Raw genomic sequence first — 23952 nt, 5'->3', positions numbered from 1 at the left:
CATCCCAGTGTCTTCTCCCCCAGGGATGAAAACACCACAGAGTGATGAGATCAGCTCAAGGTGACTGAGGTGTGGCTGATACCAGGCCAAAGACAAGGAAGGGCAAAGTGAATCGTGCTTGTTGGTTTAGGGAAGCAGTATGAAGGTGACCTGAGGCTGGTTCAAGCCGCTTAGTGGATGAAGCAGAGCTGGAGACAGGGCTGGAGTTGGGAGTTGAGCAGCAAAGCCCTAGCCGGGACGGGATGGTCCGCACGGACAGAATGCAGATTTATCCATATGGAACATCACTTGTGTTGGGAATGAAGCACCTAGTGCTGATGACGGCCCCTAAGCGGGGAAGTCAGTGAGGACCTGAGGACACTCGGGGAGGGCAAGGACACAGCCTAGCGCTGGGCACGCGTTTGGGAACAATCCCCGAGAAACAGGGAACGTGGCGCTGACCCCCAGGGCCGCCCCTGCCCGGCGCTGCTCGCCGCGCCCGCCCGCGCGCCTGCGCCCCGCGCCCTCCGCGCTAACCACAGAGATCACCGCAGCGCCGGCCCGCGTGACGCTCAAGGCGCCCTGCCCTCCCATTGGCTGGAGGCCCCGCGCGTGCACGGGCGCGCCGTGCGGGCGGCGCCGAGGCGCGGGCGGGCGCGGCGGGATGTCGGGGCCCAACGGAGACCCGCACGTGTTGGGCGGCGGCACCGGCGACGAGGGCGACGAGGGCGGGGACACCTTCGAAGAGGAAGGTGCGTGGGGAGAGCGGGGCCGCCAGCGCGGAGGGGAACCCGTGGCGCAGGATGGCCTGGCCCGGTGCCCTGGGCTGCGGGTGGCAGAGCGCAGGTGTGCCCAGATGTGCTCAGGTGTGCCCAGATGTTCTGCCGGAGCGGTGCCCAGTGCCAGCGATGCACCCGCTACAGGGCAGTGGGGCTGGGGGACTGCAGGGTTTGATTCCCACCCAGCCATGGGGCACCGAGCTCCTACGTGTTGCCCTGGGATGGATTTTTTCTTCTGTGAAAAAATTATTTTGTGCTTTTGTTGGTGTACGGGGTGCGGATGTCAGGAAAGAGGATGTTCAGGTTCGGAAACCAGAGGGCAGATCATGTGGGCAGATCTGGAGAAGTAGTCATGCACAGAGAAAGGGAATTTAATGCAGCTTGGCAACTTCCACTTCGGGGCATTTCCGCAGTGCCTGGGTTTGCCCTTGGGTATGCGGGTCCTGATACTGCCCTGTCCGGTTAGAACCAGCCCGTGGAGAAAGTGAGACGACAGCAGAGCAGTAATGTGGACGTAGAGGTCACTCAAAACTGGAATTCTTTCAGAATAAGCATTTCGCTACTCTTCTGTTGAAAATGGTGGAGCTGGGTTCTGCTGTTTCCCAAAACATTCTGCTCCCAGATGTGACCCACCCAGGTGATTTTAGGAGTTGTGTCTGGGATGTAGCTGCAGTGACAGGACAATCACACCCCAAGTGTTTGCATCATGACAATGATTTGTATTTCATATTTTTGAAGAGCTAAGAGACACATTGGATGTGATGGAGAAAGTCACTAAATTGGATCTACATCATAAATAATTGGGTTGTTCAGCTTGTAATTAACTGGGCTTTGTGTGCTGGTCTTAAGGAACTGCTGCTGTTTCCTGGTCTAGTGGGGCTGAGGCTGTGGATCTCTCCCTTCACCTCAAGTAGGAAACCTGATTTTTGTCAACTATGCTTGTAAGAATGTAGAGGAGTTAATACAATTGCCATGCTCCAGCTCAGTGGTTCCAACAGGGATGTGGTTATATTTCCACAAAAATCCACCAAGATTGCAACTAACGGAAAACAATCAAAGGTTTTTACAACTTATTTTTAAATGAGTATTTTTTTTTTTTATTTCCCAAAGCTGAAGAAATTATATAACCTTCATTTCAGTTTTAGGCATGGAGAAAATTGAGGAGAAAATTAAGCTTCTGTTGTGATTACAAACTTCTTGCCTAACTGCTGAATGCCCCTTCACTGGAATATGGTGCACCAAATTGAAAAGCTGTAATTCACATACCTTGAAAAATGCTGATAGTTTGAAAAATATTGGTACCTGCCACCTTTTTGGAAAGCATGTGTTTGTAGGACTGATTTTTAAATGCAAGAACATCATCAGTGCTATTGCTCATAGTGCCACCTCTGTGTATACCTACAAGGCCAAACTTTTATTAATGAGCTCAAATGCAACATTACACAATTCTCCAAAGAATTAAAGGCTGCAACACTCTGAACAGCTGCAAAGTTATAAGGTTATAAGAAAAGGAGGATAATTATTTTTTTATAATGAAACTTCTTAGCTTTTAATAATGCAAATGACTTCACTGTTTAAATATTCACAGTTCTTTTAAAGCTGCTGAAAATGGCAGTGCCTGGACCTGGCAAAGGGGCAGCTGAGAAGGGCAGAGCTGGTCTAGGGGATGACCCTCCTAGGGTGCCCAGAGCACATCCTCATCCTCCCTCCTCTCCCCACGTTGTTCAGCTCAGCCCAGCGTTCCAGGCACTGTGAGTATCACACTGGGCTCAGAGGAGTGGAGAGGAGCCAGCCCCAGCCCATGAGGTTGGGCTTGTCCCACCCACACAGGCATCCTTCCCTGTCCTGCAGCCCCTGATCCTCACAAACATCAGCCCACAGGTCACAGCTCCACCTCTGCCTCCCTGCACTCACCCAGCTGTGTGCCTTCAGAAAGGAACATGGCACTGGCTCCATCTGGGGGAGGTCCCTGCAGCCCCCCCAGGGGTCCTGAATTACCTCTGCAGTTTATTTTGTCTGTTTTTTCAGTTTGGGTTTTTGTTGTTCTTCAGGACTGTGTGAATATTGCTTGGAACAATCCAAAAGCAAGAGTTGCAGAAGCACAGCACTCTTCAGCTGGGTAACAGAGCTAAAACACACCACTGTGAAATGCCATTGTATTGAGGCACACTGCTGCACTTGAAACAATGCTGTGTATAAGAAACTGTACCTAGAGAACCAGCTGCCAGGGTTGTCTGCAGTGAGTCTAGGTTTAATCTGAAGTACCCAAAGCCTTAATAGAGCATGGAAATCCTGTGGCTGAACTCAGTGCCCAACACTTACCTTCCTGTGGAAATAATGGTGCCACTACCAGCACCTTTGGGCTCATCCCCTGCTCCTGCCACAGCCACGATGGCTGCACTGCTGTGCCAGCCTGACTCCAGCCAGGCCTGAGTGAAGCACATCCCAGCTTGGAAGCCTTACACAGTTCACAGAAAACAAACCCTACAACATGCTGACAAAGTGCCTGTACTAGCAGGAAAGGTGATTCCAAAGGCAGCTAAAAGGCTGACTTATCTTTGGGATTTACCTGGTACTGTTGCAGTCAGCACTCAGCCTGTGGCTGGCTGTTTGTGTGTGAGATCTGAGATGTGCCCACAATGGCTTTGGACTGCCCAGGTACCTTGCCTTAGATCTTGTTACCGGTGTTCCAACTTCCCATTGGCCTAGTTTGCTCAGAGAACAGAGCACATGCAGGATTCAGTTGCATTTTAGTTCACCCAGCCAGGGGCAAATAAGGCACAGCCAGAATGCTGTGGGCATGTTCTGCCAGAGCCCTTGCTGCCTGCTGTGACTGCAGTGACTTTGTACTTACATTGTTCAGTCTCTCATTTCCCTTGCTTTTAGAATATGCAGCAATAAACTCCATGCTGGACCAGATCAACTCCTGCTTGGATCACCTGGAGGAGAAGAACGATCACCTCCACATCTGCTTGAAGGAACTGCTGGAGTCCAACCGCCAGACCCGGCTGGAGTTCCAGCAGCAGAGCAAGCAGCTGAACACAGGAGCTGATGTGCAGGGATCCCAGCCTCCTGCCTAGAGTCTGACCAGCTGACACACTGACACTCAGCTGCTGTTGCTAAGGGACAGTTACTGGTCACCAATTTAATGTAAAACTTGAATAGCAGAGGTGCCTCAGTTCTGTTACTTGTTCCTTTCTGTGTTTGTATCCTGCCATTCATCTCCATGTTCTGTTTTCCTTTAGCTGTGAGACAGGTGCAGAAGCACAAGGGTGGCTGTAGGAGAGCTGGTTCTTTCTGCTCCCCAACATAAGCCTGGCACTCACACTTGGTTAAAGCTGGTTGTAGGAAACCTGAGCCCATGCAGGTTGTTTGCAGGCAGGCCCTCTTCACAAAGTGGAAAAATTATCTCTGCTCTCTTTTCCTTAAATCCAACAAGGAGTATTATGGCTTTACCCCCTTTGGCAGGGGCTGTTCTGACTCCAGGCTTGTCCCTAAGTGTAACTCTGGTGACAGCCCTGGAGAAAGAGGGCCTAGGCCAGCTACTGCCTAGAAGCTACAGCTTCTTCTCCCTTAGTCACATTAACTGTGATGTATGAAATACTGGCACATGGTTCCAGATCACTGGACACTTCCACTCCATTCCAAGCAGATAAGACAAGCTACCAGGGTGATGCTTCTGACCATTGTAACTGGGAGCTGCCCCACTCCTTCAGCTGCCATTAAGGACCAAGGTGTGGGGAGAGGCAGAGCAGCCTGGTGAGCCCCCACCACAGCATCAGCAACAGAGAGTAGAACCCTCCCTGCACATTCTGACAAGGCACGAGAGGTCTGCTCTGTACTTTGCGATCCTGTCAGTATGTCCTAGAGCCAGCACTTTTGAAGCAAGTCTTACTGTTCTACTTATGTAGTGTTAAAGGAGTTTTTTGGAAAGTTAAAGGAGGTTATTTAAAAGAAATCTGCTTTATTAAAATCAGTTTGAAACAAACTTTGTTCCTGAGAGTCTCCACTATGAGAACAGATTGGATTAAGCCTTGTGGTATTAACAAAGGACCAAGGTGCATGTTTTTGCCTAGCTTAGGACTTGTCCAAGACTGCTTGTCCAACAGTGTGTATCTTAGAAAGGAAAGTGTTCTGAGAAGCAGAATTCAGCAGAGTCTCTCAAGAGATAAACATTTTCTCTGGAAAGGAAATGAGAGGAACTACAAAGAATTCTTAAATCTGCATCCATCACTCTGTGAAGTTTGTCCCCTATGGAAATCCCATTACCATCTTCTTTCAGGTTCAACAATCCAAGCCTCAGTCTTTCCACATAACTGCTGTATCCCAACTGTACAAGTAATAAGCAACACTATCCTGTATTAGACACGCTAAAGCCAGGCTTATTTATTCTTAAAATAAAAACAGCAGTAAAGTTGAAGGTTTTGCTCTATTAAAAGACTCAGAAAATAAACATTTCCAGCAAATATCATATTGTAAAGGGCTCTCCTTTAAGGCCACTCTATCTGGGTTTGCGCCTGGAAGAGCGTCTGCACCCAGCAGAGGTGAGACCGCCTGTCTCACCTTTGGCGAGGGAGGAAGGCTCTGCTGCTGCCTCCTGGCCTGCATCTGCTGCCTCCTTCTGTCCTAAGCCTCCTCCACTCCCTGGATCCTGGTGGTCGTCTGTGCCTGCCCTCTGCCTGGCTGTGTTGGCTTCTTCCTCACGTCCCAGGGGCTCCCCTACGGTGTGGCTCTCCTCAGAGAACGGGCAGTCGGCACTAGTGGCAGTGGACTTGTCCTGTAGACTTTCTTCTTCTACAACCATGATACCACACACATCATCAGTCACACTGGCCAGGCTCTTGCCCTCTGGCCTAGAGGTGGCCAGCTCACCCTTACCCTCCAGAGACCTTGAAGTTTGTTCTTGCAGGGCTGACAGCTCTGTGCCCTCCTTATCTATCCCATGATCATCATTCATCTTCTTGCTGGTATGTGCTGTTGTAGCAAGAGGCTGTTTTGGATCATCCAGCAATTGGGAGCTGGAGCCCTGGGAATGCAAAGGAGCCTCGGGGTAGGCAGTTGTGGCACGATGCCTTGCTGCCTTGTATCTCTGCAAATACAAACAAACCAACGTGAGAGAGAAGCCCAGCTCAGCTCCTGTCACTGCAGCAAAGCAGCAGCTGGTCCAGGAACACCTGTACAAAAACAGTGGTGAGTGGCAGGGGCACAAGTGATCTCAGCAGCTCCTGGCCTGGCTGCTGAGGCTCTCAACAGAGAAGGGTCAGCTCCTGTGAGGAAAAGTTTATTAAAAACTGAAGTCCCTCTCGCATTACTTAATGCTGAGCGAGTGCATGGCAGACCTGTGGTTCCCGAGACAGAAATCACGATCTGGCAACTGTTAATGTCAGTCAGACTCAGGACTCTGTAGATGTAACAGTGCAAGTGACAGCTCCTGCTTCAGCTACTGCCAGGACACACACCCTGGATATGTGAGGCTCTGCACAGCCCTCAGCTACTGCTGTGATTTAATGTTTATCAGCCAAAGCAAGGCTTAAGCTGAAAGCTTTGTATTTCTTCACTGTTGATATAATCTGCACAATCAGTGGAACTGTTGACAGGAAGGCTACGATATCATATCCATTATATCTCGTTACAAGTCACTGGGGTTTTCCACAGAGTAAAGGTAAGCATATCATCAATAAAAGGACTCATTTGCACTCACTATCATGATGAACCAGTAGAGGTCTGTAAAGAGATTAAAATGGCTACTACGCATGTTCTAGACGGGATTTCAGGAAAACAACTCACTGTAGCTAGCTAACACATAGCAGGAAGCCAGTCTTCAATGCCCAGAGAGACGTGACCTAAAGGAAGAAACTGAAGTTCACTCTTTGCCACAGCAGTTCCCTTCATAATCAATTCCCTTTCAGCTGCCTGCTAAAGGGTTCCTTGAACTGGCACTAGCATTATACCTGACAAATTAAGGAAACAATTTCGAGCACAATGCCTTTCACCAGTCTGCAATGTGGAATTACAGCACATCTGACAGGCAGCTTTACATTGTAATTCAGTTTATCACTGCAGGCTTGTTCCTCCTCTGTCCTCACAGAGGGATATGAAGAATATCATATCACACTGGAATTGGATCAGTTGAGCCATACTGTACCCAAACCTAAGCAGGTCCAGGCATGCAAACTGGTGTCCAGAGTGATGCTGTAAATTGTCTCAACAGCACACAATTCTCTGCTTTGAAAACCTCTGCTGAGAATACCCCAGCAACTGGCAGTGATTTAACTCAGACTGTGACAACCCCAAGGCACCCAGGCAGCCAAGAATAATAGTTATCTGCCTGCAGACATGTAAGTCTGGACTCTTCTCATGAACTCCCCAGGTCATTCTGGCATGCATTTGAAGAGCATCTGATTTCAGCTCTAAGTGGGCCAAAAGAGTGACATAAGTGGTTGCTGCTGCAGTTTCACTCTATCCTGATCTAAAACAAGCCCAGAAAACAGCAAGTCCAATTCCTTCATTCCTGAGATGACTAGCTGCAGGAGTGGGAGAGGATGAGCAACCATGAAGGAACAGCTGTGGTCTCCTCCCATTCCAAATCCACTGCTCTGAGTCTGGCAGAATTCTAAAGCACTCCACCCCTTCCTGGAGGCAGTGATGGCTGACTGGGAATAGTTTCTTCTGGCTGAAGACTAGAAGAAAACCATGAAGTTTTGGGCGTTAGGGGTGTATGTATGTGTGTTCGGGTTTTTTTTTTTTTAACACTATTTAAAAGGTGGTAGGTAAGCACAGCAGTTTTTGTGGGTGCAGGCAGAGGACCAAGTCGATGTGGGAGCCTCCCTCCTTGCCAAGGACAGGAAATTGAGCTCTCCCATACAGGAGGCCCCAGGCAGTGGTCATGGGACAGGGCAGAAACAGTGCAAGTCTTGTGTACCCTCTAAAAGTACTAATCCAGGCCCCTTACCCCCTGGCAAGTCAACAAGGACAGAACAATGGAGGCAGATTCCAGGCCAGCCCAGTAGGAAAAGCTTTAGATACAAAAGCAGCGAGGGGCAATATGGCTTCTTTAGGTGGAGCCAGAAAAGCAAAGGAACAGCATCAGTTTGCAGAGCTTTGTGCTAAGGAGTTTCTAGGAAAGGGCAGCAGACAGAGAGAGACAGACAGACAGACAGACTTCCTCTTGCAGGCTGACCCTGGGGACAAATGGACTCTCACCAGCTTGTAGATTCTATCACATAAAGAGTCTGTAATGTTAAATTTTCAGATTTCTAAGGTATCTGATTTTACCAGGCCTCTTCCTGGATGAATCACACCCACGCTTTTGGCTAAAGGAGCTGTTCTTGCAGTATCACACCTGGAGATGCATATGCACCAGCTTTCTTTACAAGGAACAGCCTCTCTCTCCTGCTCAATCCCACCTTGACCAACCTGTAATCTAACAGAGAAGAGGCCTAGGCTAAATGACAGACTCCACAGGTTCAGCAAACAGAGCGGACACTCTGAGGAAGATTCCCAGCCAGAAACAGGCAAAAAGATGACAGCAGCAGTAGCTGGGAAGCAGGACTTAACTGGTTTTAGATCTACAAGGGCCAAGGGAGACAAAGACAGAGCACACCAGGAGAAAGCTACAGCATAATGGACACCAAGGATGATGGAAATGAGCTGGAGACAAGACAGCTAACGTGGTGGATTCACTGGAGAGACACGCACGGGGGAAACAAATGCCAGGCCATGCAATCGCCAAAGGGTCTAACCTGAAAGTTCTCAAAATGCATCAGGGACTTGCAGTGTGCGAGCCGGGCAGCGGAGTCGCTATGGTAGAATTTGTGACACAGCCTGCAGAGGTAACCTGCGACGGGGACCAGAAAATCCAGGCCTGCGAAACGGGAGGGGAAGTGAAATCACAGATCACATTGAATGGAACTCAAATAATGAAAGCATGTTAAAAGAGAAGGGGGATGGGAGTAAAGGAGGAGAGGTGGAAAGCTTTGCTTCTGTTAATCAGGGATTTGCAAGATGACTTGCTGAATATCTCGTCTTACCATGGAATGGCTGTGGTTGATATTCAGAGAGAAATCTGGCTGCCAGAGCAAAGAAACTACACAGAGCGTTAAGGGGAGAAAAAGGGAGAAAAGAATACAATGGAAAACTACAGAGAACATGTGATCTAATGTAATGGGATCAAACCAAGCAGAAGACAGCAGGCGCGCAAGAGGAACACGCAGAGAACATTCACAGCATGAATCATTATTCCATCTGCCACACGATAGTGGAAGGTTACAGTGATATGGAAGATCCGTGTAAACAGAGCTCTCCTTGGGCACAAAACAGCCTCTGCAGAGCTGCCCTCCTCAAACACCAGTGGCCCTTAGGGGGTTTGAAGTCAGTTGCTTGCAGGGTGGGGACCAGACAGGGCCATCTGGAGGAGCCACTGCCCACCAGGCCAGCAGCACGGCTGAGGAACTGCTCGGTACAGCGTGGGGGTTCTGAAGCGGAGGAAACATGCACAGTTTGGGTCTAGCAGAGAGTTTGATACTGTCAGTGATGCTCAGTATCTCTCTGCAAGCTGCATTTCTGTTGGAAAGCATTCCAATCAATATGCTTTCCGACTCCATCTTTCCAGAGCATCCCTCATTTGCTACCTACTTTCTTCAGTACTCCTGCCCTGCCGTGTCCTACCTTAGAAATGTATCTGGCTCTCATCCTTCTTCAAAGCAAAAGGCAGTTGACAAACATCAATCACATCCTCATGTTTTATCACATGGTAATAAAGAAACATCCTGCTTTCAGGAGAGGTTCTTCTCCAGGCAGCAGTGACCTGCACCAGTCCAATGCAGATGCTGGAGCACCATGGCCCAAGAAGTCATTATAACAGTAGGTAGAGACCATCCTCTCCTACAAATACAGCATGTGGCCAGAGAAGGCTCTGTGGCCCTTTGTGCTTAACTCTGCTTGCTTACCATAGGCTGTGTCTGGACAATACTTCTCACTTCCTTCGTAATCCTCCAAAGACACTTCCTTCAGCCCAGTCTGGAAACCGAAAGAACATTAGTGCCTACTGTATCTATGGCAATTGTCAGGCTCTTGCATTTTTCTGGTAAGCTTGGGAGCAAAACAGAAAATTTATATACCAGTGACAGAGTTACAGCCTTCGATCAGGGGCAGATGCAAACCCCAATGTCAGCAGACCACTTCATTACAAGGGCTAAAATCACTCCTGGCATTTCAAGCTTGAAGGAGCTTAGCCATGTACCTCCTTCTTGGTAACTGCTCTCTACTGGGAATGTCAAGATAAACCTCTACACATTTGCTATCAGACCCAGCTACTGCTGGGCTGTTCAAAGAGACTATGTCAATACTGCTTTGTGCTCCTCAGCAAGGTTAATATCTGAAGACAGCAGAAGCTGTACAGCCCAGCAGAAACACCTGAATGTATCCCACACATGGTGCCTGATTCTCTTCCACATCCCTGTGCCCTTGAAGAACGCTCCAGTCCCACCCTCCTGCTGTGCAAGACTGAGCACACTCTTGAAAGCCTGAGCTCAACCAGCTTAAGTCATAGGATCCCACAGCAGATTCTCAGATAGGTCATTCCTTCTCCTGTTGCATAGCATACCTGTTTGGCAGCAGAATCCTCATTCTCCATCAGCACTACATCATGGTCTTCCTCCTCACCAGCTCCTCCCTCCTCCTCCTCCTCTTCCTCATCATCATCTTCAAAACAGCCAACAGCATCCACAGTGATCAACTCCTCTGAATCTTCTGGGCTCCCCAGTTCCTTCTCTCCTAGCCTAACCTGTAAGGGACAGAAAAGAAAGATCAGATCAACTTTGCATTCACCATTTAACCAAGGAAGAGCTCAGACTCAGGACAGATTGTATGTGATGAGCAGAAGGGACTGAAAGAGGGACATAAAGATCTATTACTTCTAGACACATCCAACACCTCCCTTTTTCACACAACAACTAACAACTGAAGTTCAGCAAAAGATGAAAATTAAAACAGGGTTGGAAGAAGTGCGTATCTTCCTTTCAGCCCCCCAGTAGTCAGGAAAGCAGAAAGTTATTCTGCTCTACAGTGTAGCTGCCTCCAGACCTGCACAGCTCTCCATGCAGGCAGTATTACCTCTTTGGCTTTCTGTTTGTGCTCAGGGGACTTCATATGCTCCACAAACTTGCGGGGGGTCTTGAAGTGGCGGCTGCAGACAGTGCAGAAAGGACGAAGCGAGCGTTTGGCCAGCTAAGGAAAGAGGGACAATTCTGTAAGAGGGACAATTTCATTTCACAAAAGGCACTGCTTTGGAGGAATGCAGATGAATCTTGAAACAAAGTCAGCCCTGCATCCTGGGAGACCACACAGAAAAATAGTTTTTTCAGCAGAAAGGGTTCCCTAACTCTTATCCGCCAAAAAGATGAAAAACATGCAGAGCAAAATAAGGGTGTCTTAAAATAGGTCTTCTGTCCCTTCTTCCCTAAAAGTCAACAAATATCCTGGCCTGCCTGAAGCTTAGCTTAAAGAGGCTGCCCACCAACTCCTCCATTCAATTGATTAGGTGAGTATGCTAAGCCATATTTCTTAATAAAAGTCAACCATACTGACACATCATGACAACTGGAAGCTCCAACAATGCCAGAGGCAGGGGGTAGCACTGCAGTGCCCTTGTGGAGAGAGTTACTGGCAGAACTTACTGTGCACCCCTCCACTTCAGTCACTTCTCCTTTGCTGCTTGGGGAGCAGGAGGTGCTACACACTTCCATTTAATCCCCAGACAAAAGGTCAGTGCAGAATGAAGTCCATGCTATGGCTGTTACCTTGTGTTCCTGGGTCCTGCGATGTTTGATGAGGTCCCCTGTGAAATGCACCTGGCAGGTGTTACACCACCGCTGCTGGGTCTCTCTGAAGTGACAACAGATAGAGCTGGAAGTCACACCTTTTTCATTCTCCATGGAATACTGAAGGTAGCAATCAGTCCCTGGCATTGTTTTCTTCACAATTCCTATCTTTACAGGCTCGAATTTATCTTCTCTACTTCTCACCCACTTATAGGTTGCTTTAGCTTGTGCTGACAGAAATGCACCAGATAAAACAGGTCTCCTACTTAATCTACTGTATTAAGAACTACACAGGTCAAAGTCAGCTCTGGTATCCTTCAGCAAGATAGAAAGTTGCCTGAAGGAGATTAAGGCCCTTGAAACCAGAGGGGGTTTGTACCTTACCTTAAACTGAGAGGCACCCTGATGCAGTGAAAAATTTTAGAACCCATGTAGTGCCACACTCAGATCCAATTTTCTACTGCAGACCAACACTTACCCATCTTTTCCTGCTAGCACCTTCTGTTGTTTCACCATGGGCAGTAGTGAAACAAAACAAACATTGCTCATGTGCTGAATCTCCCCAAGTCGCTGCTGGTGCTGAATTCCAGCCATGTGGGATTGGAAATTCTGAAAGAGAGGTTAGGAGAAAAATCCTTTTAAATGTATTCCAAACACAGAAAATAATAGGTATGAGCTATGCTTTCCTTTCTTTTGACTGCTGTTTAACAATGAAATATAAAAGCTTAAGAGCATGGCTGCCTGTGGATCCGCCCACATTCCCGCTCTAGCAGCTTGCTTGCCAGCTCTCAGGAGAGGTTTATTTTATCTGCATACTTGTCATCATTTCTTATGTTCCTTGCTCCTAAAACATGAGCCCTTGCTAACAAGAGATCAGCCCTCTAATTCCCATCTCTTGACCACCCTGTCAGACCTGTGCATTTTTACCTGCTGACTGCAGCAATTGGTCTTGCAGATGTAACAGTAGAATTTAAGGACGGATTCTGGGTTGGGATCAGCTGTGCCCACATCGCAGGCCCAGTGCCCTGGTTTCAGAGCTGTTGTACTGATAGCTCTGCTCTCACTGCTCTGCTGAATAGTCACTTTCAGTGAACCTCCAGAGCTCAACACCTGTCAAAAGAAGGAGTCAACATTAAGTTCAATTCCTCAGTAGAATAAAAATTACACCTGCTTTTTGTATGTCACCCAAGCTCTTTACCCTTTAGGAAAATGCACATAAGCTTGAGCCCACAGGAGGCTGATCAGGACTCTCATACACACTCCTCCCAAAGCTGCTAAATCAGCAATCCCTGTGTCGTAGCACCAGCCCTATTAGCACAGATGGTTGTTTCTGCAACCTCTGCAGCCACTGTATGATCCAGTCTCTGGGGACTGGAGCCACAAACAATTGTTGCTAAGGGACACGATCAGCTCTTTTTTCTCCACAGCAAAACTAAAGCCTACTCAGCACAACACCTGATGGAGTCAGGAACTCAGACATGGGCAGGATGATACATTTGATCACATCAATAAATGTCTCCAATTATGGAAGACTGTCAAGTCTGATTCACACCTGAGGTTAAAGCTTTGTCTGCTCACAGCTTTTACACAGTCTGAGGTCCTGATTTAACATCTAGCATGGGGGCCACATATTTCATGCAAAAGACTCTCAGGTTGAATCTTTTAACACCACCTGAATCTTTTTACACTTGCTCTTTAGCAATATGAAAGATGTATTTAGCTATGGCCCTCCACACATAGAGTTTAAGTAACTCTTTCAATTCACCTTTCCATCTTTCCAGCTGAATACAAAAATCTTAATGAATGCCCCATCCATAGGCAGCAGTAGGTGAGGAACAGGCCAGCAGAGGTACAAAAGCAGCAAGTCAGAGCAGACTGTGCACTAATTGCAGACATATTATGCCTTATTGCCAGGGACAACAGCTTACAGCAGGAGACAGAGCTCCAGACGTGGGTGCCAGCTGGTTCCCAGTGGCAACGGGCTTCTCCAGGATGGAGGGGGAGGTTGTATGTTCTGCACCACCCCTGCATGGAGCGGTGTCTGCTCACCTCAGGAGCCTTCGGTTCCTCTGAGAATTTCCTCTCTCTGGAGAGATCTTCAGCTGGGTACTCCTTTGCATTGTCTGTACCTAAGAAGGGAGAGTCCTTTTACCTTTTAGCAGTCTTAAATCAAAACAGCAATGACAGGAAAAACAGAGCAGCAGGTGAGTGAAGTCAGGGAGCTTTTCTCACAGCACTGTTGGCCATAAGCCAGTTCACAAACCTTTCTCCTTATCCTTAATTATTAAGACAGAAACATCCAATCATTTGCCTTTGGCAGGTAACAGATATTAGGGGACATAGTTTGTATTTGGTTCCTAGATTTTATCCTGCTTTCCCCATCCTGTACAACTGGGGGAAGAACATTTCTGTAGATCCATGGGACCTACAGGTGTTGTTCCACCAAGGAGAGCCCTAAAAGTTCAAATCACAGGGTTCAGCAACTCACCATCAGCTTGGACATGGGTGCATGAGACTCCTGCTTTCTTGCTGTCTGTGGCATCCTCTAATGCAGACTCGCCAGTCCCACTTCAAGGATATCAAGAAAAGTACCTTAATTGCCATGTTACAGACACGAGTTTCAAAAGGCACACCAAGGCACAGGCTGGGGTCTAACCTACCACACTCTCCACTAAACACAAATCAATAAGCTACTGGAAGTGGTATTTCAGGCAAGAATTTGGCTGAAATAAATAAAATAATGTAGAGTGGGTGTTGTAGAACGGATTCAGAAACAGCAATAATCTGGACAAGAAAGCTATAACTGATTTTTTGGTTAGCTGCCCTCTCCTGCAAGAAGCCTGAAGGGAATTAAGTTCATACAAGAAATATTCTCAGTAAGAGCTCTGAGAGCTCTCTCCTGTCATGACTGGTGACCTGTAGGGAAATTGCAACACCTGGACAGTGCTCCTGGCTGCTCTGTACATGAGAGAAGAGACCTATTAGCACTGAAGGAGTTCTCCATGGTTCCTTTACAGGGATTTCACCACAGCTGCCTGTTCTATTCATACCAGTCGTGTTTCATTTCAGAGTCCCTACAGCTCTACTTGTGGGGGAGGTGAAACTCTACAAAATGCAAATCAAAAGGGCCTTGCTTTTGGTGATCTGCTAAGGAAAAAAGCACTCCTGAGGGGACTACTGAGAATAAATGTCTGACTTCCAGAGGGCACACAGTGTTCTCTGCAGTCTCTTTCTACATCCCCCATTTTTCTGTCAGGACTAACTTGCCACCATGACTTGACTGTCTGCTCTGAGGGCGGCTCAAATTCCCACCTGCTGGTGTCCTTGTGCCAAGAGGGAGCAGCACCTTCTGCACAAGCAGGACAGAGGATAGCGCAGGTAGCGCGTCCCGTTAGCCGCGCACGCACACCGCATAATTTATCAGATTGATAAGTGATAAGGGAACTGGGTTACACACCTATAAATATGCAGCAGGGTTTGGGCACTGCAAACACGAATTAAACAAGAGTGACTGGCATTAACATTATTTGTCAGGTGCTGCCAGCAGGCTCAATGCTACGGTACCACACACAGATGGTGCCAGCACTCCGGGCGAGGGTTTGCAGCCTGAACTGCAAACCTAAGGAGCGATCTAAGGGAGAAAAAGCCACCACGAGCATGATTTAAAGAGAAAATGGTATTCTACAGATACTTGTCATGCCATGCTAGAAGTGGGTGTTCAAGGAGGATTTGAAGATCATGAGTGCTTTCTGCACTGGAATGAGGATGTTGTTCCAGGTGTACAGATGGTACATAGGAGCAAAGGCAGAAGTGGGAAAAACCTGAAATGAAGAAGGAGGCTGGTATTTCTGGCTAAAGGGAAATGGAACAATGAAGCATGAAACACAATTTTATGACATAGATGGGGGGAATGCCCTTCCCATTTGTGAAGGGCAGTCTGAGAACAGAATTTTTTTTTTCACAGATCCTTCATCTGTTCATTGGAAGATACTAGAAACACTAAAAAAAAAAAAAGCTAAGGAATAATCTATTCTAGGTAAATATCAGCCATAATATATGCATCAAATCTGGCAGTTCCTAACTGCAGCTTAGGAAAGAATTTTCCTAATAGCTGGCTTGCTGCAGTGAGAGCTGTCATTCCTCAGACTTGATTCTTGTTTTCAGTGCATGTAACAGGACTTTGATTAATACCCTGCTAAATATTAATGTAATTAAAATTAAATTAGCTTTGGCAAACAGATTAACAAAGCATGCACTCAAATGCATTCGACCTAGCTTTAATTGAATTTATTCACTTTCTTGCTAATCAGTCCATAACTCACGACAGTCCCTGAGCACACAATATTTACCACTCTCTAATGTTTTACTTTGATGTTTGGATATTACCTTGATAATGTAATCCTGGAATATTCCCCCTAAAGCTATCCATTAATCTGTAATCTACAGATGGGAAACAGCGAGGTGAGGAAACTTGTCCAAAAGCAGGCGGCGAACGCCTGTCAGGGAAGGTAAGAGGGCCCAGGAGTCCTGACTCATCGTCGTTAACATATGCTGGAGAATTCTCAAGTCAGTGCCTACAGAAATCTGTATTCACTCCTTCCTCTTCTCCCTCCACACCAGCCAAGGGTGACAGCTCTGGGAGAGGAGCAGCCCGGTGCAGATGGCAGCGGGAACTCCGCGAGGTGCCTTCCCACTAGATGGCAATGCAGCCCTGCCTGTCCCTGCCGCACCCTCGGAGGCCGGGATGGGCCTGCCAAGGCCAGCCTGCCGCGCATCCCTGGGGGATAATAGGATTGCCTTTGTCTATTTTTACCCAACAGACAGAGATACAGGCAAGGCAACCTTTGCAGAAAGGATGCAGAACTCAACGCTCATGGATACAGGCTTGGATACTATTGATTCCCTTCCCTTTATCATTTCTCAAAATAAACTACCCTCCTGTACACCTACTGTAACCTAATATATTCCAAGGCTTTCTTTCCCTTTCTGCTCATTTCTTTTTTGACATTTAGGGAAGAAACTGAAGAGAAATACACCAGAATAGAAAAGAACCTCTATGCTTCTTACAGGGATCCTAGCAGAAGAATACAAGAGCAAACTCAGCTTTGTTGCACATCTAGAGGAGGAGCATCTCTCATTTTTCATTCTCTCCCTAGCAGAGACCCCACAACACCCAGTATCTCAGCAAGCACCACAAGATTTTCTGAAGCAAGCTGTTCACAAGCATCTGAAACACCTCTTACATGCTAGACAACAGGCCAATAGAGTATACAGCCCTAATTATCAGAAAAGAAAATTAGACAATTCTAAACTCAGTAACTATATCAATATCCCATTCAATAAATACCTCTTCAGTCTTTTTGCTGCAGGCTCAGTGTTCAAAACAGACTCTGCTGGAGTTCTTGGCTCTGCAGGAACACAGAAGGAGACTTCCTTAGCAAAAGAGACCATGCCACCTTGGGTGTGTTCCATATCTGAATGGCAAATGCCAATAAGGCTCTGTTAGAGCAAACAATACTAAATACTTGCTTATTCTGAATTTATGAGCTGCTCTGACAAGGTTAGATAATGACCTCAAATATCTGAGCTTTACTGCAATGTCACTGTATGAGGTGTTGATCATAAAAAGAAATATGTGTTTGTATCTAGTAAATGGGTCTCAGTCCTGTACCTAAGTGACAAGAGCCATGATCATGGGAACATTAATATAAGCCAAGGTGGCACATCGACTGACAGCAACCAGTTAATAAGACAGTTTTCACTGCTGCAGATTCCCTGGTCACAACCTCATCAAAGCCTGCAGTTTTAAATCATGCACTCCTCAGTCAGAAATGACATTCCCACATCTGTGTTGTATGTGACATCAAGATACTCAGTGCCAGCAGTTTCTATTTTGACAAGTGGGGCACCAGGACTTTCAACTCATCTTTTTCTTAGCTGATTGTTACTGGTTCTGCTTGATGTGTTTGGCTGCATGAGATGTTGACTTCAGCATGGGTAAGGCAATGCGAAAGCTTTAATTTCAGACTGGTTTTCTTCCCCTCCCCATCTTAAACAGAGCTCAGTGTCATAAGGGACTTCTGAGAGGCATCCATGCAAGAGAAATGGAGGAGGCTCATAAAAAAAAATCAGGTAAAGTGGTACATGAAGCATATAGCAGAGGGCTATCACAAGCAGTTTATTTACAATTAGAGAGAAACATAGCTGATTAAGCCTAAAATCATCTCCAGTTTTTGCTGCACGACTAGTCAAGAGATGTTTATCATATTTGCAAGCAGTTGTTTCACTACAGGCTCCCCCTTACCTGTGGATGGTGAGGAATTGTTCTGCTCTGCCCCTGCTTGCATTCCCTCTGGAATTTCCATTTTGTCATCACCTTGTGTCTGAGATGAAGAACCAGGATCCAGTTCCCGCTTCCTGTCAGGAACCCTCTGGAAGTCCTGCAATGGGCAGAGAGTCACTGCCTTCTCTTAGTCCTTAACACACACTGCCTAAAGCACCAGAGTTTTACTGTGGGGCAGAAACAGAATTCCAGTGATAAAGGAAAGGAATAGATGGCTCACAACGGACTGCCCCACCTAAGGCAAGCTTACATGGTCAAAGAGAGCGAGGTATTTCAGTTCCACAGGCAGCCAGGACATGTCCCAGAGCTTTAAGCAGCAGCTGTAGGAAATCCAGCTGCTTGCAGAGGGTAGGATCATGCTAGAGGAACTCTGGCAAGAGGTGCATGGGCAGGGAAAAGGATAGTCCAAAATAATTCCCCTTCTTTTGACTCTGGAGGACAGTCCAAGAGTGCGAGTTTACCTTATCCACCACATCTTTTTGACAGAATGGGATTAAATATGCCAAAGCTAATCTAAGAGGAGGCAAGTAGCAGTCAACCCAAGAACCATTTCCAGGATACAAAAGAGGTCTTAATTATGGAAAATGAGAAAGGTTTTCACAAAAAAGAACTGTAGATTTTACAAAATCCACAAGGAAAAATATGAGTCTGATCTTAAAAAGTGGGAAACAGCCCAAAGAGGCAGAGTGTCCATAGCAGGAGCAACTTGTCTGGGAATAACAAACTGCTATGGAACACCAAAGCACTTAGCCAGGATTTCTTCTGTTGTAATTACTTTTAAGGTGATACCTCTAAAGGCTCCTTTTATATCCTAGGTTTAAACAGTTCTATCATGGGGAATTCTCTCTCTTGGGCAAGTAATGACAAGAAACCTTTGCATTGTAAATGTAAATATGGACCACAAAAGCCTTTGAGATGGAATGATTTCTGCATTTCTGTGTCAGCAGCATAAATGTAAATATGGACCAACAAAAGCCTTTGGGATGGAATGATTTCTGCATTTCTGTGCCAGCAGCATGGTGCAAAACATTATTTTCTTTGTAAGGCTCTCTCCCTTCTCTTTTGCACTCCGCCTACTACACACAACAACTGTAAGTGTAACAGGAGCACAAAGCTCCCCAGCAGCTGGAAAGCACAGCCCCACCTTGCGGAAGGTCCGGTTCTGCCGCTGGAATGGGAGGCTGGGGAAGCCCAGCCGAGTCGGCTTCAAGGAGACCCCAACAGGCGGCGGTCCCAGGAGGGAATGTCTTGTAGCCTGAGGGAAGAACTGCTGCAGTGCGGGCGCTGTCATGTTAAATCCACGCAGGTTTCCTATAAATGCAAACACAGCGTTTCACCACCCTGTGCTGTGCAAAGAGAGAGAAAATCTTCCACCTGAACAAGCAGCAGGTGGGGAAGGGGAGGGGAAGGGCTCCTCTACACATGACCCTGTCCTTTACTGGGCACTGCAGAGGTGCTCTGTGCTCTACCCTCCTCAGCACACAGAACGATTTGATGTGATAGCAACCATTACTATGGATCAGGCTATTTAATTATAATTGCCACTCCAGGCAAAGATCATTAGAGCAATTATTTGATCTGAGCACATTAGCACTCGTGTTTGCAACAAACAAGGTCTTGTTTTACAAAAATTCTCTGTAAAAAAGGAAAATTCACCCCACATTTGTGCAGCTGACTGCCCACACCATAGCTTGAAGCTCTTTAAAACAAGCCAGTAAAAGCATTTCATTTAAAACAACACCAAACTTTAAAAAAAAAAATCCCACAGTCCTCTCTGCCACCTGGTTGTCATGCAAGCTCAACATGTCAACCTCAACTCTGACACTTGAGACTCTGCCATTTCCAATTATAATGCTCTGCTTTCTGAACAGTTCAGCATCCACAGACTATTAACCAAGTGTCAAAAATTTCTTCTGAAGACAGTCCTTGTCACTCCCATTTCAGGTGTGAGGGAATGGAGGGGCCTGGATGCCTCAGCTGTACCCTCAGAAACCATCGATCATTCAGGGAACCTGGACTTAAATTGCCATTTTTTCTCTCTCACTTGAATTAGTGCACGCTCCAGCCTTTTAGCAGCTGTCAAAACAGGGCAGCAAAGTTTGGAAACAGGCACCCAACACCTGAAAAACCAAGCTACACTCCTAAAAGCCAGCAACACAATAGGAAGTACTCCCTATGTTTGTCTTCAAAAGCAATCTAATCTATTATTACTTCCCATATATAATCCCTTACTGTAAAAGGACATAGCTATATTAAAAAAAAATTAAATCTAACAGAAGAAATCATCTTCTGCTCTCAGTTTGACAACATTAAAGAACCACACATCTGTTTCAATTTGAAGTATTTATCTTTTCCTATTCCCACTGCTGAAGCCACACACAGCCAATGAATTATTTATGCTGATGCTTCCCAGGGACAGAAATGGCACAGCATCAGATATTCTTACATGTAACCCAAACCTGAATGGCCAAAAAATTCATATCCCTAAAAAGGGCCACATGGACACTGGCAATCATATTCCTTGTTACCTGTGGCTACCTGAGGTAGGTGACTAACAGAAGTCACAACTCCATGGAGAGGTGAAGAGGAGCAACACTAAGATAAAGTGCATGTAAAGTGCTCATTAACATATCTTATCCTGCTCTATCTAATTAGCCCCAAGGCCTTGGCACACTATTTAAATACAACTCCTTAATAAAAGATTCAGGGAAAAACGTCAGCTGCAAACATATCTAGAAGGAGCATGACTGACTGAAGGCTGGAGTCACAATTTTTCCTGATACATGTACACCAATCATCAGAGCATGTCCTCTCTCACTGTCACTTTCCCTTCAACCTGAGAGAGATCTGTGGAGAGCCACTGGAGTCACTAGAGAGCCCTCTCATTAAATGGGCAAGAGAGAACAAAAGGAGAGTTAACGACATGCAGAATAAATCTTTTGTCTTCACATCTGGACATGATTCACGAGCAAGGTAGAAATTGCAGGCATTAATCTAGACTAGGCACTTGAAAACTATCTCAGGTACTGATTTTCTGTGTTGAAAAGAGCTGTCAGGTTAAGACATGAGCAAAAAATAAAAACATATCTTTATTCCTATTATCTTTACATTAGTAATTCTATTACTAAAGCAGCTTCATAATTTGTTTTGAAAATACAAAAAAAAAAAAAAGGAAAATCCACTTGTGAAAACACAATAATGGAAAGACAGAGAGATATTGCCCACCATAGAAATTATAGTCATTTCAGGGAAATAAAAATTCACAATACAATTGACACCCAAACCATCTTCTACCTTAATATACTGTATTTGTTTGTACTGCACAAACTTTGGACAAAGAAAATAATCTACTGCAAACAAGGTTAGTGTGTACGTAACAGATAATTAAATAAATGGTCTTAACCTTGTAACCAAGAAAGACAAACAATCAAAATCTCAGTATCTGATCTAAATATATTGATGAAAAAATACTTGCTCCATCATGCCTAAAAGGGAAGGAATGTATTCAGTATCTAACCTGATACCTCCTAGTGCTATTCCCAGTTGTGAACAGCTGGGCACACGTGATTTTCAACAACTGAAGAGCCTCTGTTCTGAGGACTAGAGACTAATTTAAAGAGAAGATGGAAGAAAAAAAAAAAAAGAAGACAACAAACAGAACTGCCAAGCACAAGAACTGCACTGGTTCAGCAGGAAATAGCCATGGTATGGTTTCAGTCCAAGAGGATGATTAAATAACTCCAGTAAGTAAGCGTTTCCCTTAACGACAGTACCTTGCATCTGCTGCATGAGTAAGGCCCGCTGAAGCATAGGATTGGCACTGAGCAGCGATGGCTGATTTGTTGCCCGTAAGCTCAGCATCTGTTGCTGCTGCGGCGGCGGCAAACCCCTGGAAAAGAAGGCATCAATCATGAGAACCCAATAAAAACTGTACCCTTCCATTCCAGGCACAAAACAGAGGGGCAAACAGCTGAAAGGCTGATATACATGCATGAAAAGACACCATGCACTGGCACTGTATCCTCTTTCCTCCACTCTCCTGGAATTTCCAAAGCTGACAGATTGTCTATCAAAGAATTTGAGGTCAGAGACAACTCCTTAGCACCAAGCCCACATAGAGCCTCCCAAGCAGCATAAAAAAAGCCCAGGAGCTGACTGCGGTTCTACAGAATTATGCAGCACCCGTCAGGAGAAATGAGTGATCTAGATCAGCAGCTACATTTAACACGACAACAAAAAAGTTCTAAAAAACAGGGAGTTTTTGCAGTAGCTTAGAGCTCGTTTTCCCAAAATCAACACCTCCCACACGGAGCCAGACAGGTCAGAACTGTCAATGGTGCCCCCTAACTGCAAGAACCAGATGGAAAAATAAAGCACGGCCTTCATATTTAAAACACGAGGAGGAAGAAGCAGCGGAGAAGAACTCTCCAGTTCTAAGGAGGGTGGAGCAGACGTGAGAGAAAAGTCTGAGGAAACTGGCAGGCACTTCTTGAGGCGATTGCAAGGTCAGGCCCACCTCTATGCACGCTGCTGACACAGCTGAATCTGACAGAGCTGAAGAGAGGTACAAACAGGATCGAAATATCCACCCTGACAAAAAAACCCAACCCCTTTAACAGAATTCACAGCAGCTCATCTTCACATTTGCTGCTCTAGATTGTTCCAGTCTCCGAGCAGAGATATTTATACCGCAAAAATCATACTTTTAAAGGTGTAAGATGCAGCCATGCTATCTAGCAGTCAGCCCCTTACTGGCATTTTAAGTGCAGCTTTTTTTTATAGCATAAAATATATAAAAATGGTAAAAAGATTTGCAGGTTCATATTTCGAGTAAAACAGAAAATTTCCCACGCTTACCTCAGAGACAAATGCCTTATAAGGATAAAGTAATACAATAATTCCTTAAATAACAAATTAAATTTCTTCCTAAATTCAAATCCCATTGCTTTGAATTTGCAAAGAATAAGTCTTTAAAGATAACAGTAACTGCAAATAAATGCATTATTTCGGAGAATTTGTGCTGGTTCTACAGATCTCAGTTCATCGGGGACAACTGCTCCTATTTAAGTTGTTTCACATCTTGCATTTTTTACGAAAACCGTGGTTATTTTCTGGCAAATGTTCTTTCTCCTTTCACAAACAAAACACAATTTTCTCCATTCCGTCCCTGTCCCACCGTGCTCAGCCTTAGAGCTGGTGCCATTGCAGAAATAAGTTCAATCATCGCACCCACAGCAGCAGACCCAGCCAGAGAAAGCAAATAAATAAACACTTTAAGTTCAACAATAAAACAATAAAGTGCTCGTGTTTGCTGAGGGTGGCTCTGCTGAGTGCTGCGTTTCTGCAGGAAAAGGCGTTTTCCCCGAGCCCCGGCTGCCCTGCCCGCCCTGAGGGGCTCGGAGCATCCACCCACCCAGCGCTCCCACACGGACTGCCCGGGTCACCCCCGGGCTCTCGGGGACTCCAGCCCCGGAGGGCGGACAGGGATCCCCGGAGCGCTGAGCGGACACGGCAAGACCCCACAGGGGCCGCCGCCCTTCCTCCCACACCCCCGGCCCCCTCGGTGCCACCGGGCTCGGCCCCGATCGCGGCCCGCGCCCCCCAACCCCCGCTCGGCTCCCTTTGATGCCTTCCCCGCCAGGCGAGGGCAGCCCCGCACCGGCCCCGCCGCGGCGAGCACGGACGGAGCGCGGGGAGGCGAAGGAGAGCGGTCCCCCGGGACAGGCCCCGGATCCCCGGCCTCGCGTAGCGGCGCTTACCGGCCTCCCTGCTGCGCCGGAGGGTGGTGATGGTGCTGCTGCTGCTGCTGGAGGAGGTGCTGGAGCTGCAGCAGCTGCTGCTGGAACTGCTGCTGGTTGAACATGTCTGGGGAGCCCCAAACGAGGCGAGCCTGAGACAAAATACGGGAGGGCGAGGGAGGCACCGGCTGCGGGGCTGGCGCGTATCAGCCCAGCAGCCATTGAGCAGAGGAGCCGCCGCCGCTGCCGCCCATTCATTCACTGAGCCGATCCCCCCCTGCCGCCTCCTCCTT

At 46.7% G+C, this 23952-nt stretch overlaps 2 protein-coding genes across 4 annotated transcripts; one reads left to right on the top strand and one right to left on the bottom strand.

Moving 5' to 3' along the window:
- Nucleotides 1-622: 622 nt before the first annotated feature.
- BBLN (bublin coiled coil protein) lies at nt 623-5224 on the top strand. Its single transcript, XM_058037952.1, has 2 exons — nt 623-731; nt 3645-5224. The coding sequence occupies exons 1-2, from the start codon at nt 644-646 to the stop codon at nt 3836-3838; spliced, it is 282 nt and encodes a 93-aa protein (XP_057893935.1). The 5' UTR covers nt 623-643; the 3' UTR covers nt 3839-5224.
- CIZ1 (CDKN1A interacting zinc finger protein 1) lies at nt 5118-23952 on the bottom strand. 3 transcript variants are annotated; one of them, XM_058037949.1, is made up of 16 exons: nt 23681-23952; nt 21695-21810; nt 19066-19232; nt 17883-18018; nt 16926-16986; nt 14067-14146; nt 13628-13707; nt 12506-12688; nt 12057-12187; nt 11558-11642; nt 10872-10985; nt 10363-10542; nt 9707-9776; nt 8501-8622; nt 5637-5847; nt 5118-5552 (listed from the first exon to the last, which is right to left on the bottom strand). In XM_058037949.1, exons 1-16 carry the CDS (start codon nt 23782-23784, stop codon nt 5260-5262), a joined length of 2133 nt encoding a protein of 710 aa, XP_057893932.1. In that variant the 5' UTR covers nt 23785-23952; the 3' UTR covers nt 5118-5259. The 3 variants fall into 3 exon arrangements, with proteins under 3 accessions (XP_057893932.1, XP_057893931.1, XP_057893934.1); XM_058037951.1 differs by having other exon boundaries at nt 5417-5552; nt 5648-5847; XM_058037948.1 differs by having other exon boundaries at nt 5118-5847; nt 23681-23951.

The sequence above is a fragment of the Melospiza georgiana genome, chromosome 20 (genome assembly GCF_028018845.1).
Source record: "Melospiza georgiana isolate bMelGeo1 chromosome 20, bMelGeo1.pri, whole genome shotgun sequence".
Lineage (NCBI taxonomy): Eukaryota > Metazoa > Chordata > Aves > Passeriformes > Passerellidae > Melospiza > Melospiza georgiana.
The sequence above is the reverse complement of the archived record's forward strand: the minus strand, read 5'-3'. Positions and strand labels throughout refer to the sequence as shown.